This window comes from Poecilia reticulata, linkage group LG9, assembly GCF_000633615.1.
Source record: "Poecilia reticulata strain Guanapo linkage group LG9, Guppy_female_1.0+MT, whole genome shotgun sequence".
NCBI classification, from domain to species: Eukaryota; Metazoa; Chordata; class Actinopteri; order Cyprinodontiformes; family Poeciliidae; genus Poecilia; species Poecilia reticulata.
The window spans coordinates 14,448,086-14,464,321 of record NC_024339.1 but is presented as its reverse complement, the minus strand read 5'-3'; the positions used below and the strand labels follow the sequence as shown (position 1 = coordinate 14,464,321).

The following is a 16,236-nucleotide window of genomic DNA, read 5'->3' as shown; positions in this document are numbered from 1 at the left end:
GTGTGTGTGTGTGTGTGTGTGTGTGTGTGTGTGTGTGTGTGTGTGTGTGTGTGTGTGTGTGTGTGTGTGTGTGTGTGTGTGTGTGTGTGTATGTTTATACAAGTGTGATGTTTCTTTAATCTGTCAGAGAAACACATATGTTAAAGGCCGGATAAACAGCTGGTCCGGATGTTGTGATGGTGATTCAGCAGGGGTTTAAATCTTAGTGAATCCCTGCAATGCACAAAAAGAAGAAATCATGCCTCTGTAGTTCTGTTAAGTAGTCAGTACTTTCAATTGTCCTAATTTCAAAACCAGCAAGATTTCCCACGCAATGTCTTTTACAGTGGGCTGAAAGGGACGTCAAGACATCACTTTGCTTCTGAGTGAAATGTCAGCCTGCAGTTTAGTTCCCCACATGTTTCTGCAACAAAATTCTCACTTAAATCTGACATCAAGAGTATGAGAACACTCCAGACTGTCATTGCTGATTAAACAATGACAAAGCCAAAACAAAACGTGCACAACATCACCCAAGAGCTTGTAGAAACACCTTAAACAGCAATACCTCTCAGCAACTGCAGTTTCTCACGTCACAGAGGAGAAATATTTGCCCGCATTTCTTTACAAGATATTTTCCGTTCATTGAACCTTTGTTATTGCAGTTAGATTGTGACTTTATTTGTAAAAAAAGATGTCACATCACCATTCGCTTGTTGGAGAGGTGGAACCTAACAACTTAGTAAGACACACATTCAATCTTCCTCTTAAATTGATTTCACCACTGAAATCATGACAGCGAAAATTATGATGCTTGCATGGCTAAAATGATGAGTCACGGTTGAGATTTTAAACCAAACAAGTGCTACCTGTGTAATATTCCCGCTCCACAATTTGGATTTGTTGATGTAGACCAAAACATTTAACATATTTACAGGAATAAAAATCAAACCTCACAATATGTTATTTGAGTCATCAGCTGTAGCGAAAATACGTTTGATTTGAAACTTGTTGCATACTGCACTCTCACTGGACAATGCCAATACATGTATATTACTCTTACACAAGTCTTACTAATAAAACACAGCAAAAACTCTGACAATAATTTCCACCATGGCCCACTTAGGAAAATATTAATAGATCCAGAGGCACCTACAACACTGCCTGAGGACAGTTGCTGTGAGCTGCTACAGAAAGCAGAATATAATTGCGCTCACCTTCACCTTTCTTACGTTAAATTATAGACAACAACCGCTTGAATGAAACGCAGCGAAATCCTCTGTCAGGGGCCAAGCAGCAGAGAAGCGGCAGACACTTTTATCTGATCAGTCCCCATTTCAAAACACAAGATTAAACCACGCTAAAACTGGACGGGGTTAAATCCAGCTCACATGAAAAAAATATAACACATCCGTGTTGCTGTAAAAGTGAGAAGAAAGCCACACATTTCTTGCATTTTCTTACCGTATAAAGCCCAATCCTGCACAAGGCGAGGGAAAGCTGCATGTGCTCCGACATTGTGCTCGACAACAAGCGTAACCCCCGGCAACCAGCAAGCCTCGGGAATAAGTGAATGGACGAAGGAGGATCAGGAGTAGCTGAACACAACAGTGTCAGACCGACAGCATGAGTCGCAGCTCTTCCCTGTCTTGCAGTCAGCTGTCAATAGCCTCACTCTGGTTCTTCGTTTAAATCCCAACATTCACACTGCCTTGCTTTGCAAGTGTTAGATGAGGAGGACCTTTTGTTTACCCACCATGCTCATTCATAGAAAGATAAGAAACTATTACCACAGGGATCAACAGACAGACGCAAGCTTAAGACTGAGTGTATCTCTTTTTCTCTCACTCTCCACAGAGATTAAGGACTGAACGGCAACTAGAGATCCAGAATAAGACTGCAAATTGGATTAGTCACCATTACCCACCCACACACAATGTCCGTACTGCAAGCAGAGCTATAGCAGGTATGAAAACCATTGCTTTCTGCATGGAGTAGGATGAAAAGATTGACCACTTGAGCTTCCTGTGGTCGCAAGGATTTCAGCAAATGCTGTGGGACGTTTTGTCGAATGCCTTTATGAGAACTGTGAGTCATGTTTGAATAGCTTGTTTGTCTAGTAGGGGCTGGCATTGCCTCCTGCTGACAGGTATAATATACAATTTAAAATTAGCTACCATTGGGGTAGTGGGTGAACTAAATCACTGGCAGGTTGCTAAACTATTACAGATTTAATTTAAAATTTAATTTGGTAAAAAACGAGATTTTCAAGGTGTCTGTTGTAAATCTTAAACTAGAACGGCTTTGTTGCTCTGCTTCATTCGTCTCAAATTGGAGGGGAAACTGTGTCCTTGCAACCTTCACTTTTAATGCTCGTCACTCCTGCATCTGATTTACTACATCAGATGTCCTGCTTCACATTTACACTTTGACAAATTACAGTTGATGTGTTAGATAGTGAACTTTTATATTCTTATAATTTAAAAAAAGGACACAAAATTCTTCATATACACAAGGACCTCAGGGTAATAGCCTAGGACAACTTAATTTTTTTAAGTTTAAAAAGTTTCAGAAAATATGCTTGAATCCAGGACTTCAACACAGTCTAGTTTTTATTTTTTCCAGTTCAGTCTTCTTACGTTGGACAAGCTGAATACTTATGTTTCTTTAACTGTAAATATATAAATAAGACGAACTTCCTTCTATTTATTTTGTAATACTGGAGATGTCACAACTTTAATTGAACATATGTGCTTAGTTTTCATTTTATGGGAGGCCATTATGATGAAAAGATGTGATCAAAAAGAAATTTGTGATTTTTTTGGACAAAAATAATAAGATTAGAGTACTAGAATAAAGCCAATAGATTAATTGGAAAAAAAGGTAGGGCAGCCCTTGTTTAGTAATAGAAACTACAACACCAAAGGGATCAAATTAAAATTAAAAATTAAAATTAAAAAAGTCTATTGTACATCAGTTTTATACATCTTTGGACATGTATTCAGTTCTATGTAGCAAGATCATCACCAGAGAATGTGTTTTGGGACTCAAACATCTTATATGTTCTAGACCATTTTGAAAAATATATTCTAAATATTATTTGTAAAATAATAAAATCTTGAAAATAAATTCACAACACTGCAGGTCAGAGCAAAATAGAACTTGTGAGCAAAAAGAAACTACAACTGAAAAGCAACAAAATACAAAAGGTTCACTGCTGCCTCTTTAAAGGTCTAGTTTTTCTTTTTTCCAGTTCAGTCTTCTTACGTTCGACAAGCTGAATACTTATGTTTCTTCAACTGTATTCACATTCAAAATTCCTTGAATGTGAATATTTCCAGGGACGTAAAGGGCCTGCACTCATCCTTGATAAGCATCAGTACCTAGAATATCACAGATATTCAAATTAACTAAACCATTCACATTGCTGAAATACCATGTTGCTTACAACAGAAAAAGGAATTTGGCAGTGCTACACCGGGAGAAGCAAAGCTGTGTAGCACTGTCAAGTAGAGGACAAAGATAACATCTGCTGTTTGCCAGCAGGATGGGAGTATGGCTAAAGCACCTGCTCTTAGCTCTGCTACCTGTTTTCATTGTGCACAATAAAAATTAGACATAACTGACCGTGTGAATTTGGTGAGCACCAAAACAACATCGAATCATTTTTGAACCCCCCTAAATAGAATTACATGTCAATTAATTAGAATATCATACTAAGTCGATTTACTTCAATAATTCAATTCGACAGGAAAAACTCACATTATATAGATTGATTACATACAGATTGTAATATAAAAGGATTTTCTGCCTGGTTTAGGTCAGGGCAGGTTGCTGGCAAATCCAGCAGTGACTGTGTGGTCATTAAACCTGGTACTGACAGTGCGGACTGTGCTGTGTCCTGCAGGAAAAACCAACCTGCATCTCCATAGAGCCTGGGAAGCATGAACTCCTCTACATCATCCTGGTAGATGTGGACTGCGGACTTGATAAAACTTCCATGGACAACCATCAGCAGGTGACATGCCACACCGAATCATCACAATGGACTTTATTCTCATACACTGCATTTTAGTTGGTCCCCCAAACTTTAGTTTCATCTGAAAAGAGGACTTTGAATGACTGATCAGCAGTCCAGGTATTTGTGTCATAAGCCCAAGGACATCACTTTAAGTGGCAGCTCTGGAAGCTTTGCCTCTAGCCACAGTCCACACCTTGCCTCCAAACACTTAAATTGGTTATGCTTTAGAATCATGGTGGTGGTAATTCCTAATGTTTGCATTCTTTTCCTAACAAACTTTTTTTCCTCCACCCCACTTTCTATTGCTATGCTGTGATACACCACTCTGAACAGTCAGCTTCTTTTAGAAATGGTCTTTTGTGGCCTAACCTCCTTGTGGATTGTGTCACAGAAGAACTGTCTGGTCATCAGTCTTCACTATGGCTGCGTTCTTCACATTTCATATCCTTTTGCAATGTATTATTGTAATTTGCAAAGAAAGCATAGATGATTGTATCTCACAAATGTTTATTATTTGATACTACAGCTGTGAAACATGAAATAAGTACTGCGTAGCTGATACAGAAAGATAAACCATGGCTTTTATCTGCAAGTTAAAATTTAAATCTACGCCTATTGAATGTGTCAAATTTGCTATCTGAAAGGGGGGAAATGGTTTAAGGACAAAGTATCAGTTTTAAATATCACCTAGACATAAAAGAAATTAACCATTAGCCTGTCTTTTCCTTTCCACACGTAATATTTAAACCAAATGTCACAATTTTTTTTTTTTGACAACCACAGTTAGGATAATAAGACTGCAATTTGATATAATTCTAGATTAAGCAGAATATAAAAATGATCCCTATACAACTACAAGTTTCTTTAAACAATAAAATGACAGAATATCTCATTTTATGAGATGTTCATAACATCATATTTGTGTGGCTTTTAGTTAGATAAGCTGCACTTTACGCTCAACTTTGACTCCTTTTACTGCGGTTTAACATGCAGCTACCTTTTTAGGTCATTTCTCTCAGTGTTGCAGCTGATTGTTTATCCTGATCCTGACCCAGACGAATGAAGGTGTGGAGCAGTATTTGAGCAGATGAAGCAGCTCAGTTAGGTTTTTCCATTGTTACCATGGCCTCAAGTCAATGCCTGCCAATCGTTGTCAGTGAGTATTTCACATAGTTCAGATTCCACAACAGGAACTTTCTGGTTGTTGAGACAGGCTGACTTCCTTACAGACTGGACTAGAATGTGATAGACATAAAGTCTGCAGGTGCAGCTGAATGCCCCCAATTTAGTTTAAAAAAATAAGTAAATACAGGTTCAAGCACAAAGTAGCAGGACTAAGGTTTTAAAAAGCTGCGGATTAAAAACTGTTAATAGTTTCTGACGTTAAGTTGTTTTCTGACCATATGAAATAGAATAACAAAAATACTGTTGTATCTCTCGTTGCTGCACACTGCTGACCAGCTGGCTGAAGAGAGTATACTACACTTTTCCCTCACCTGCAAGATGAATTCAGCTGTTTGTAATTACTGTGAGTGATTGAAAACCACTAGAGTCCCATCTATCACTCTTAAGGTAAAGTTGTTCTAAACTCTATAAAGAGGTGCACAGTAAAAAGGGTGAAGGTTGTAAATTATTGAAATACTTAGCATGTGTTTTCTCAATATTTCTGATTAAATCTGTGCACCCAGTTCAAACATTTTACAGATTAAAAAACGTTTTAAACATGCATTACTTTAGCAGCAGTAGTACTTGTTGTGCAGATACTGAAATAGCCTGCACACATTAATAAACAGAATATATTTTGTCCCCAGAAAGCATCTTGTCTGAGTCAGTCAAAATCAGGTTAGGTCTCAGGAGGTGGCAACACAGTGCAGCAGTAATTTGGTAAGGCTGTACTATGGCAACAGCTCATGGGATCAAATCCCTGTCTCGGCGCTGCAGTTTTTGAATGTTCTTTTTGACACAATGCTGAGCATGCAGAAGTTGATTTAACATGCACCACATCCCAGTTGAAAGAATCTGTCCCAGATCAGATGTCAGCTACTGTCATAATTCAAACTACGGTGATTAGCCTGTAATTTAATAGGACATAATAATCTCCCATCTTTTAAAGGTGATTCCCATCACAAACACAAAACGAGACCTCACTAAAATCAATAAAAAGGACTGAACAGGAAGGATTCATTAAATCTGAGGAGATTATAGTTGTGGTTCAGAGCTTTGAACCACATCTTCAGTATCGCACAGCAGGATCGCAACAGCCCGACGCCTGTTGAGTGCCTGACCTTAGAGGACAGCCAAGCACTCTGTCCCAACAGTCCAGAGTTACAGCTGTGCTTTGCACACAAAATAAAAACTACCATGGAAAATCCTAAAACCCCTCAAACATGCAGGCTGCAAAAAAAAATCTTGTTTCTGTTAATGCTAAGAGTGAGAATGTGTGTCAAAATGAAGGATGCCTACACCCAACTTGAACATCATTCTAATTTAGAGCTTTTAAAGAAACAATCCAACTGTTCTTTTCTCAATACAGACTGAACACAAAACAAACTGCAATGAGTTTCAAAATGGTTTGGGCACAGTGGACAGAATTCACTGAGCAATTACAGTTCTCTAACCCACATTTGGTCAAAATTATACATGCACTTGGACTGATGTCTTCTAGAGAGTTAAAGGAAAGCCAAACATTTTGATACCATAAACAAGGGCCAAACATAACTTTGGATAACCTTTTGGACTCGCACTTAAATTACTGGGTTTACTAACAGCTTGTACAAAATTTCACATAGGTTTTGATGCATCTACATCGATATCGGCCATTTCTAGTCCTTTTTTTAACATATCTATCGTTTCGGTCCCATAACTAAAACTGGGACAATATTAAAATATTAGAAATCATATCAACTTTGTGACTGTTTGTGTGTGTTTAGGGAGGGACAGGGGTTTGGCCATGTGTTATTTGTTTGACAATGTTACAGTGATAGTGATGCAGCGCAGCACTGTGGGGTGTTTAGCAGAAGCAATCTAAAAGAAAAGTGTGGTCATCTTTTCACATGGTTGTTGGTAAGGATATTTATCCTCTATATATAATATTGGCAAATATTAGATTGATATATTAATATATCTAATATTAGATATAAGGTATAAATCTTATATTTATCTTATGTAAGAGCAATATTAATATTTTATATTGATCTATACATACAAAAAGACAATTCACAATAAATGTAAAATATACAGTCATGTGGACAAATGACTGTATATTTCAAAAATCACTAAAACTATTTATTGAATATTTATTACAAAAAAATGGGTTAAGAGTGTGGTAGAAACAGCCCCAAGTCAGTAAGGTACTGAAGCTCACAGAGTTTATCTGCGCTTATTGGGATGTATTATAGATATTAAAGGAATAAATGTGAAGTCTGTCCGTACAGAAAGCCAACCAGTTTATTTTATTCGTTTCCTGTCACACGGGGCTGCTTTGACATCACTGGCTCATTGGTTTACCCTTTAGTGTCAATATTTTTCCATCCATGCCTGGCACAGTTTACATTATAACCTAAGTTAACTATGAACACACTCCTTTTGTTCCAGAGAAAATTGGTCCCTGTGATGCAAGATATTGCAGCAGTTTTGGTCATGTTAAGGACATAAAAAAAAAAAGTTCCAGTAAAGCCAAAGTTCAAAGTTTCTTTTAGGTCTCACGTCTTGGGAGGCCCATTTATAAACAAGCTGATAACACTGGGTGGGCGAGTTCCTCTGCACTCCACAGTGTCACTCTGTCCCCACCAGTGAAATGACAGCACAATGTACTGGTAAACTTTTTTATAAATCCCAAGGGAAGGCTTTTCAATTCCACCAGTTTCCTCTTTTATTGTTGCTGTTTTTTTTTTTGTTTTTTGTTTTGTTTTTTTCCCCCAGCAGCACCCATCCCATCTGCACAATGTGGGCAAAGGGCCCAAAAACCAGTGATCTCCAAGCCAAAAGCTGGAGCCAACAGCCTGGAGGGAAGTTATTGTTTTGCACAGGACAGTTATAAACATGCAGACGGCTTGTATTTGAAAAATAACCTTAATAAAAAACAGGACGCAGATTCATCCTCAGCAACAGAGGTGTTCAAAGTGTGCAGCTGTTTGACATCTGACGCTGTTTTGCATACAAACACGTTGGGGTCTGGATCAACCAGTTAGACCTATTTCCAAAGTACTGATGGAGGAGGGAAGCTAGGAGCTTCACTTGACAACTAATAAAAGCTAATGCTAATTATGAGTTGTACAATAGTAATACACCTACAGCAAACTGTTGCTAGACCTGGACTTGTCAGCTGCAAAGATACTGGAAGCAGCAGCTTGCTTGATTGCTGTGAGCAACAAAAACAACCTTTTTATTCGTTTACTCACCAGATAATCCATGTACTATCGCTGACCAGTCACAGCAGCACGACCTAGCTTCGTAATAATCCCGTTTTTGCTTGAGTGAGTCCAAATTTCTGAGGGTTTTAGCAGGCGTCTCTTTGTATTCCCCGCCTCCTTTCCGACAGCAATGGCTAGAAGACTAAAAACGAGCTTTTCTTGGGTTTAAAAAGTGTTGTTTTTTTTAAACAAATCGCCGTCTCCTTCCCCTCTATAAGACAAGTTCCATTTCAGAAGCAGCAACTCGGTTTCCTTCACAAAGGGGGGGAACCCCGCTGTGTTTAGCTGGTCTTTGTCTGAACAAACAGCTCCCTTTCCACCGGCTGCTTTCCAGTTTTTATCACACAATAATATCAGTAGAGACAGTGTTTGGTTGAGGAAACTAACGAAAGCGTTCGCGTTACGTCACGCACGTCGTCCTTTCTCTTTACGCACGCAGCGCGATCACGTGACCAAACACATGGAGGCTATTTTCGTTGCCCAATCTGAGGAGGGACGATTAAATACGACGTTTCTTTGATAACAAATCAGTTGCTAAAACGCTAACATTTCGATAGAGGACATTAAATAGGGTTTGGATGTTGTTATTATGAATTATTTATTTATACAGCTGTGGAACATTACACTCAGAACAATAAAAGTTGATCTCTAGGTTTATATTATTACAAAACTAAAAGAAACAGAGTGCTTCTGCTACTACTACTAATAATAATAATAATTGTAAAATAAGAAGCGGAGTAAGAAGAACGTCGATGTCAATATGGTTTGAGTAGATGGTATTCCTGCCCTGTGATTGGTCGTTGTTACTGGTGTTAAAAAGGATGTAATGCACTTAATGATGTGACTGGACAGTGTTTTTCTACATATAATATATGAAGAATGAGTGAGAATACCCAGTCAATGTTATTCTTTCTGCCTTTACCTTACCTAAAGGAAGGTAAAGGCAGGTTTTTAAACTGGGTTACACTTGAACATTGCTTCAATTCATTATACAGACTTTTCACGTGCTTAAGCAACTAATATAAAGTATTTTCTATAATCTGCCTAGTCTGCAATGACGTGTTTATGTCTTCAAATTATATGCAGTGACAGAGGGTCACACTTATTTTTGGGTTTGTAAGCGGTTATAATCTAAGCGGTCATAATCTTCTAAGGGATATATTTAGCTGAATTTGACTGGCCCAAATTGGAACGGGAGCCTTGAGAAATCCTGCCAGTTAGATGGAAATATAGGGCTAGACACATTATAATAAAAAGATTTAATACCTGAATCTGTTTTAGGTAAACTCCTAAAACCAGATTTTGTCAATCTTATTTGCTTTAGCTTCACAATGGGAGTTCAGCATGCTTTCTTTTTTCATAGTTTTGTGAAATCCTGCTAGTTAGTATCTGTGAAATATTGACTTTGATCCTCAAACTACATAAACCCTTTTATCGCCATGATTTTCTATTATGATCAATGGCATATTCTCTTACTTTCACATTTTCAGAACAGCCCAAGAGACTTAGACCCTAGGGAAACAGACAGAGAAGTGTGTTGAACATAGAACTAACATTGAGATTTTGAAAACAACTTTTTTATCGGAATTGTTGTGGATGCCAAAATTCTGGGACTGTGGATTTTCTAAATTGCATTTTTTTTTCATTATTATTATAATTCTTTTTATGCTCAAATTAAAGACTGCAATTTTCATTATTTCTTAATGCAAGAATATGCTACTGCCACGGAAGATTTATTTATTAAAACATTTTTTTTAGACGATGGTAAAAGAATTCATAAGAATGTTTTTATCAAATGTAATGTATCTTTAGTAGCCAAACCTTTCATTAATGACTTTCTTTTTGCTGAAGACTTTGTTTTTTGTTTTTCTAATCATAGCTCTAATAAATCGTTGTTTTTTATGACAACTGTTATTCTTCAGAACAATCTTTCAGAAAAGTTTTGTTTTCATTTTCTGTTGGATTTTAGTTTGTTTGTTCAGTTCCTTACCAAAATGCTTTGTTACAGTGGAGCCCTATGCTCTATTGAGGCCAGATCCTGACTGTCCTTGTTCCAATGTGTTTGTGTCTTGCATCCAAATATGCTTTGGTGAACTCCTTGTAGTAAGAAGAAGCTACTCCCCATTTCTTTGAAGACTTGGCTTTTACAGAGTATAATTCTGCTGGAAATGGTTTTAGATTAGCCTAATTTCGTATTTCTATTGTTAATATAGAAGGGACAGGGTAAATAGAAAGATGAATGTGTATGCAAAAGATTTCAACCCTATTGGATGTGCTAGTGCTGGCATCATTGTTAGCTCTGATCTGAACTCCCATCACCTTCAAAAGAGTTTGCAGGCAAATCTCAGAGGGCATGACAATCTAACACAGATAAATTCAGTCGACAGAAAGGTCAGATAATTACAGTATGCAGGAGTTATGCAGGAAGAACAAAATTAGAACTAAAAGTACAGAATCATGCTATTTTCCCCTTACGTAAGTAAGGCTGAAAATCACAGGTTTTCTCAGGCAATGTAGTGTGATATAATTCCTGTTCCCTGAAGAGTGCTCTGGTCTTTAATATTTCATAGGACTTTCTATAAATGCAATCTCTGTGAAATAGGTCAAGTGGAAGGTGAACTGGGTGACATGCGTTCACATCTGAAAGCTACAGGCTTCCTTTAGAAGGACAACAGACGCTGAAGCATGAGCTTTAGCATCTACAGTGTTTTGAGTCACTGAACTGAGAAGTTTGTTTCCCTTAGGGGCGATCTGGATCAGTCAAATGTGACAATGGAGACCTCTGGTGGCCACTAGGAGTATGGCGGTTGAGCAAACTGAATACCGAATGTATTTGAAGGCGGTTTTGTTTCAGCATAACCTTCTTGACTGAAATAACTACTCTACATACGTATAAAAAGGTCAAATTTCACATTATATAGAGAGCTGACACTTTAGTGAAAACAGTACAGACTGAGATCATAATTCACACAAAATAGTTTGTTTAGATGTTCAAAAATATTTAAAACCATAATACTTAAACAACATGTTAGGAATTCCACTTTTGCCATGAATAAAAGTATCCACTAGGGGGAAGCACCTACCAAAGTGAAACACATCTGGTTGTTTCGAGGTTTGAGCTATTCCATTCAATTTGTATGATTTCCTAGAGGAGTTACCTCTGTTTATGTTGTAGAAGGAAAAATTAGCAATTGCTCTGTGAAACAGAAGTTCTAGTCCATTACATAGACAACAAAGAAACAATGGAAACAGTTAACTTTGCACATACACACTCACTCTTACAGTCATTAACAAGTTGTCAAATAAGATGACAGTGTTTCAGTGGATGGAAATGGAAAATTAAATACTCAGAGAAAAAAAAAATCCCACTGTTCCATGTGAGAGGAGTGTGGAAATTCCACTCTAAAATCCCCACACACAGATGAGATTTACGTCTCTCTTGATTGAATGAAAAGTGTATTTTTAGAAGGATGACTCCTAACTCATTAATGTAATTGTAAAAGACTTAAAAATAGACTTTCAGTGACCTACAGTGAGCTGAGTCAGCAACTCACCTGACTGCACTAACGGATAGAAGAATGAAAAATTCCTTTGTCATCGTGATGTCTGTCATTCCTTTGAGCTGATGAATGATGACACAAGGTTGGGAACAATCCAAGTCAGCTTGCGCCTTGATTAAATCAAATACATCAGCTAGTCATTATTTGACTGACTGAACTCTTGAACTCGAGATTGAAAAATACTAACATTTTGTGTCATATCCAGCTGAAGTGAGACCTAACAGACTTACCAAATTATTTCTTTACTATAGTTTTAATTCAAAGAGTTGTAGAAGAAAGGAACCGGAAGATACCAAAGATCGACTGTCCAAGTCAAATTGTGGTTGAGCACAGCCATGCCCTGTTTTAATATTAATTCAACAAGTAGCCATATCATGGCTACTTGATATGGCTAGTAGCCATCATGAAGTTATGATGACTTCATGAGAAGTCATCATAACTTCATGACTTCTCATGAAGTTAGTCATGTCATAACTTCTCATGACATGAGAAGTTATGAGTTTCCACATTATAGTAAGTTTTGTCTAATTAAAATCAACGTATATTCATGTTTAAACGAGAGAGGTCGTACCAGACAAATGACAGCATTTCGTTATTATTTCCCTAAATTAGGGAAATTTAGCATTTGTAATTAAGCAGTTTTATCCACAGGGTGGTGGGTTTGGGAGGTTTAACATGAAAAGATTAGTTTAAATTATTTCCCTTGTGAATTCCTTCAGATTAATTATATTATAATTCTTACTAATTATTTTTGATCACTCTCTAAATCATCTGGTAATGGGCTCAAACATAGATATTTGGAAATTATTTATTTATTATTAAAATCTTTTTAATGATCTGGAAAAAAATGAAGCAAGACGAAAGAGTGAAAACAGAAGAAACATTTTTTGTTTTTTTTTCACAGCACTAATGAGCTAAAAAGGAGGGGGCTCAACCAGAGTAAGAAACGCAATTCTGCTTAGGGCCTTAAAGATACTTGGACCGGCCCTGAACGGAAATTTCATAGATTCCGTATCTGTTTATTATTATTATTATTATTATTATTATTATTATTATTATTATTATTATTATTATTATTATTATTATTATTATTAATTTATTTATTTATTTATTTTTTTCTTTTAATTTATTTTATTTTTAATTTATATGAAGAATGCATTTTTAATGAGTTGTCACCATTACCACCACTCACCTTTAAGTAGTCCGTGGCGGGTTTGGGAGGTTTGAAACGCCCAACACAAGCAGCGCAGGAGGTTTGATTCATGTTGTCTGCAGCTGCTGCATGTTGTCGTTGCTCCGCCCTCGACTGGTCTCGCCTGGTCTCCGTCGGATTGCTGCGCAGCGCTTAAAGGCAGAAGAAGCGTCGGTGGGAGCAGGACGGAGGCTGCAGCGCAGCGCAGATCAGTCCGTGTTCACACGCTGCAACCGCTGGATTTAAAACACCGCCGCTTCCGATCAGGTCGGAGTCCAGGGGAGGCAGAAAGGCAGTTTAAAGCTCCAACGTTGAGCTTGAGGAGGATTTTAAAGACATATTTTTGGGGAGGTGGGTTGACTGCTGTGTTCCCCTCCTGCCCCCGTAAGTGATCCCGCTGTCCCGCTTCCAGCTGCCGTGTGAGCCATGGCGCTCCAAGCCAGAGTGATCTACGACTTCAACTCTGAAAACCCGGGGGAGCTGTCGGTGAAGGAGAGCGAAATCCTAACTTTGATCAGCGAGCAGGACATTGATGGCTGGCTGGAGGGCTCCAACAGCAAAGGGGACAGAGGACTGGTACCCGCCTCGTACGTGGAGATCCTGAGGAGCGAGGCTGCGCTGAACAGCTACAACATCAACGCGGAGCCTCGGTACTCCAATATCCCAGCTGGAGGCTTGGACAAACTCCAGAACTTCTCTAAGCCGCCCCCAGTAGGGCTAACCGCATACACGGCGCCGATACAAGAGCATCACAACAACAAACACCACATCCAAGGCAGCGATGATGACTGGGATGATGACTGGGATGACAGCTCCACTGCAGCAGATGAGCCAGGGAATGTGGGAGGAAGGTACCAGGACTCCGAGGGCTCCACATACAGAATGACAACACACATTGGTCCAAGAGGGAATGCAGGGCAGGCGAAGAGCTCAGCCACAGTGGGCAGGAACCTGAACAGGTTCTCTACCTTTGTGAAGTCAGGAGGAGAGGCGTTTGTGCTCGGAGAGGCGTCCGGCTTTGTGAAGGATGGGGACAAGCTGTGTGTGGTGATGGGTCAGTACGGTCCGGCGTGGCAGGAGAATCCTTACCCCTTCTCCTGCACCATTGACGATCCCACCAAGCAGACCAAGTTCAAAGGGATGAAGAGCTACATCTCCTACAAGCTGACCCCCACGCACACCCAGAACCCTGTGAGCAGGAGGTACAAGCACTTCGACTGGCTCTACGCTCGCCTGGCGGAGAAGTTCCCAGTCATCTCCGTGCCACACCTCCCAGAGAAGCAGGCCACAGGCCGCTTCGAGGAGGACTTCATCTCCAAGAGGAGGAAGGGTCTCATATGGTGGATGAACCACATGACCAGCCACCCTGTCCTGTCCAAGTGTGACGTCTTCCAGCACTTTCTGACCTGCACAGACGAGAAGGCCTGGAAGCAGGGGAAGAGGAAGGCTGAGAAGGACGAGCTAGTGGGAGCCAACTTCTTCCTCACCATCAGCACTCCACCGGCTCCCCTCGACTTCCAGGAGGTGGAGAGCAAAATTGACGGGTTCAAGACCTTCACCAAGAGGATGGACGACAGCACCATGCAGCTCAACGCCACCGTTAATGAGTTTGCTCGCAAGCAGATGGGTGGATTTAAGAAGGAGTACCAGAAGGTGGGGATGTCATTTAAGGCTCTGAGCCAGGCCTTTGAGATGGACCAGCAGACATATTCATCAGGACTCAACCACGCCATCTCCTTCACTGGAGATACCTACGAAGCGATTGGAGAGTATTTTTATGAACAGCCCAGAAAAGATCTGGACCCAGTTATGGATTTGTTAGCTCTTTACCAAGGTCACCTGGCAAACTTTCCAGATGTCATCCATGTCCAAAAAGGTAAAACCAACTACACTGAGGCATTTTACAAACTTCTCACTCAGTCAATCCTTTAAAATGAAATAATGCTTTAAGGAGCTTCCCCCAACGTGGTAGCTGTGTTTATGTGATAAACTTACAAAGTGCAAAATTACACATGAACACATCACACTGATGTTCAAAGGGCAGGTAAGCAGGTTTAACTTGTAGAGAGTAGGAGTGGTTTTGTTTAATGGGCTTCGGGGTTTTGTATTTGAAAGTCTGAACAGACATTACATTAAAAGAGTCACTAATACCGTCCTGGAGTTTCAAAACCCTTGTTCAACTGCTGACTTTATTCATTTCTAATGAAATTGATAAAACAGTTAGAACAGATATATCTTTCTGAATTTAAAAAGCCCTTCTAAAGGATTGAAATTATTCATTTCAATAACAAAATATGTAATCAGTCCTTTTTTTTCTTTGCATTGTTTAAAACTCATCATGTAGTCTTAATCTGACACTAAAGCTGCGGTGGTCAGTTTCCCACTTTGGTTCACAAATGAGTCAGCACCTGCCTACTTATTTGTAAAACTTTTTTCCTATACCGAATAAAGTTCTTGTAATTTTAGCATCAACAGTACAGTAGCTCAGAGAAATAGACATTTGTTCTTGGCAGCAGATTTACTACTCCTACTTAATTTACTAAAATTGTGAGGAGAATCAAAGCTCAAGTCAGAAACCTTGCTTTATATCAGCACTATCCCTCAAAACAAGGAGTTTTAAATAAGATTTAACATCTTTTCACGTTAATGTGGCACTATACAAATGAACGGTTTATTTGCCTTGACTGATAAAATAATAAATGCCACAGAAATGTCCATGGAGGGCCAGATTTGGCCCACAGCCTTGAGTTTGACACATGCTCTCTAAACAACTGACCTCTATGGCCACCATCTTGTTATGACCTTTTTAAGCCTCTGCTAACCCAAAAAGAACACTTTGAAGTCTGGACTTTTTTAATTCCATGTGGCCTGTCCTAATTTAGCAAAGTCCGGTGTTGGCTAGCCCACATTATCAACCCCAACAACTTTCCAACCACAGTCAGACAACAAGAAGCACATTTAACTGAACATCTTTTCACCTTTCAAACACATTGATAGGGAATTAATGTTGTCATTGCTCTATATTTTTCAGAAAAAAAAAAAAAAATATATATATATATATATATAATATAT

At 38.9% G+C, this 16,236-nt stretch overlaps 2 protein-coding genes across 4 annotated transcripts in view; one reads left to right on the top strand and one right to left on the bottom strand.

Annotated features, from left to right (window-relative positions):
- The window catches only part of LOC103469992 (ADP-ribosylation factor-like protein 15), a 113,792-nt gene extending 100,455 nt beyond the window's left edge, over window positions 1–13,337 (bottom strand). Inside the window, exon 1 of one of the 3 annotated variants that reach the window (XM_008418092.2) lies at window positions 13,165–13,337. In XM_008418092.2, the coding sequence (XP_008416314.1) occupies window positions 13,165–13,236 (72 nt within the window). In that variant the 5' untranslated portion in view covers window positions 13,237–13,337. Of the gene's footprint in view, window positions 1–1,443; window positions 1,870–8,400; window positions 8,834–13,164 lie in introns of those variants that run through there. The other 2 variants (XM_008418094.2, XM_008418093.2) reach the window with 2 other exon arrangements.
- snx18a (sorting nexin 18a) overlaps window positions 13,338–16,236 on the top strand; it is a 13,801-nt gene continuing 10,902 nt past the window's right edge. Inside the window, exon 1 of the mRNA XM_008418095.2 lies at window positions 13,338–15,040. Coding sequence (XP_008416317.1) covers window positions 13,591–15,040 — 1,450 coding nt within the window. The 5' untranslated portion in view covers window positions 13,338–13,590. The remainder of the gene's footprint in view (window positions 15,041–16,236) is intronic.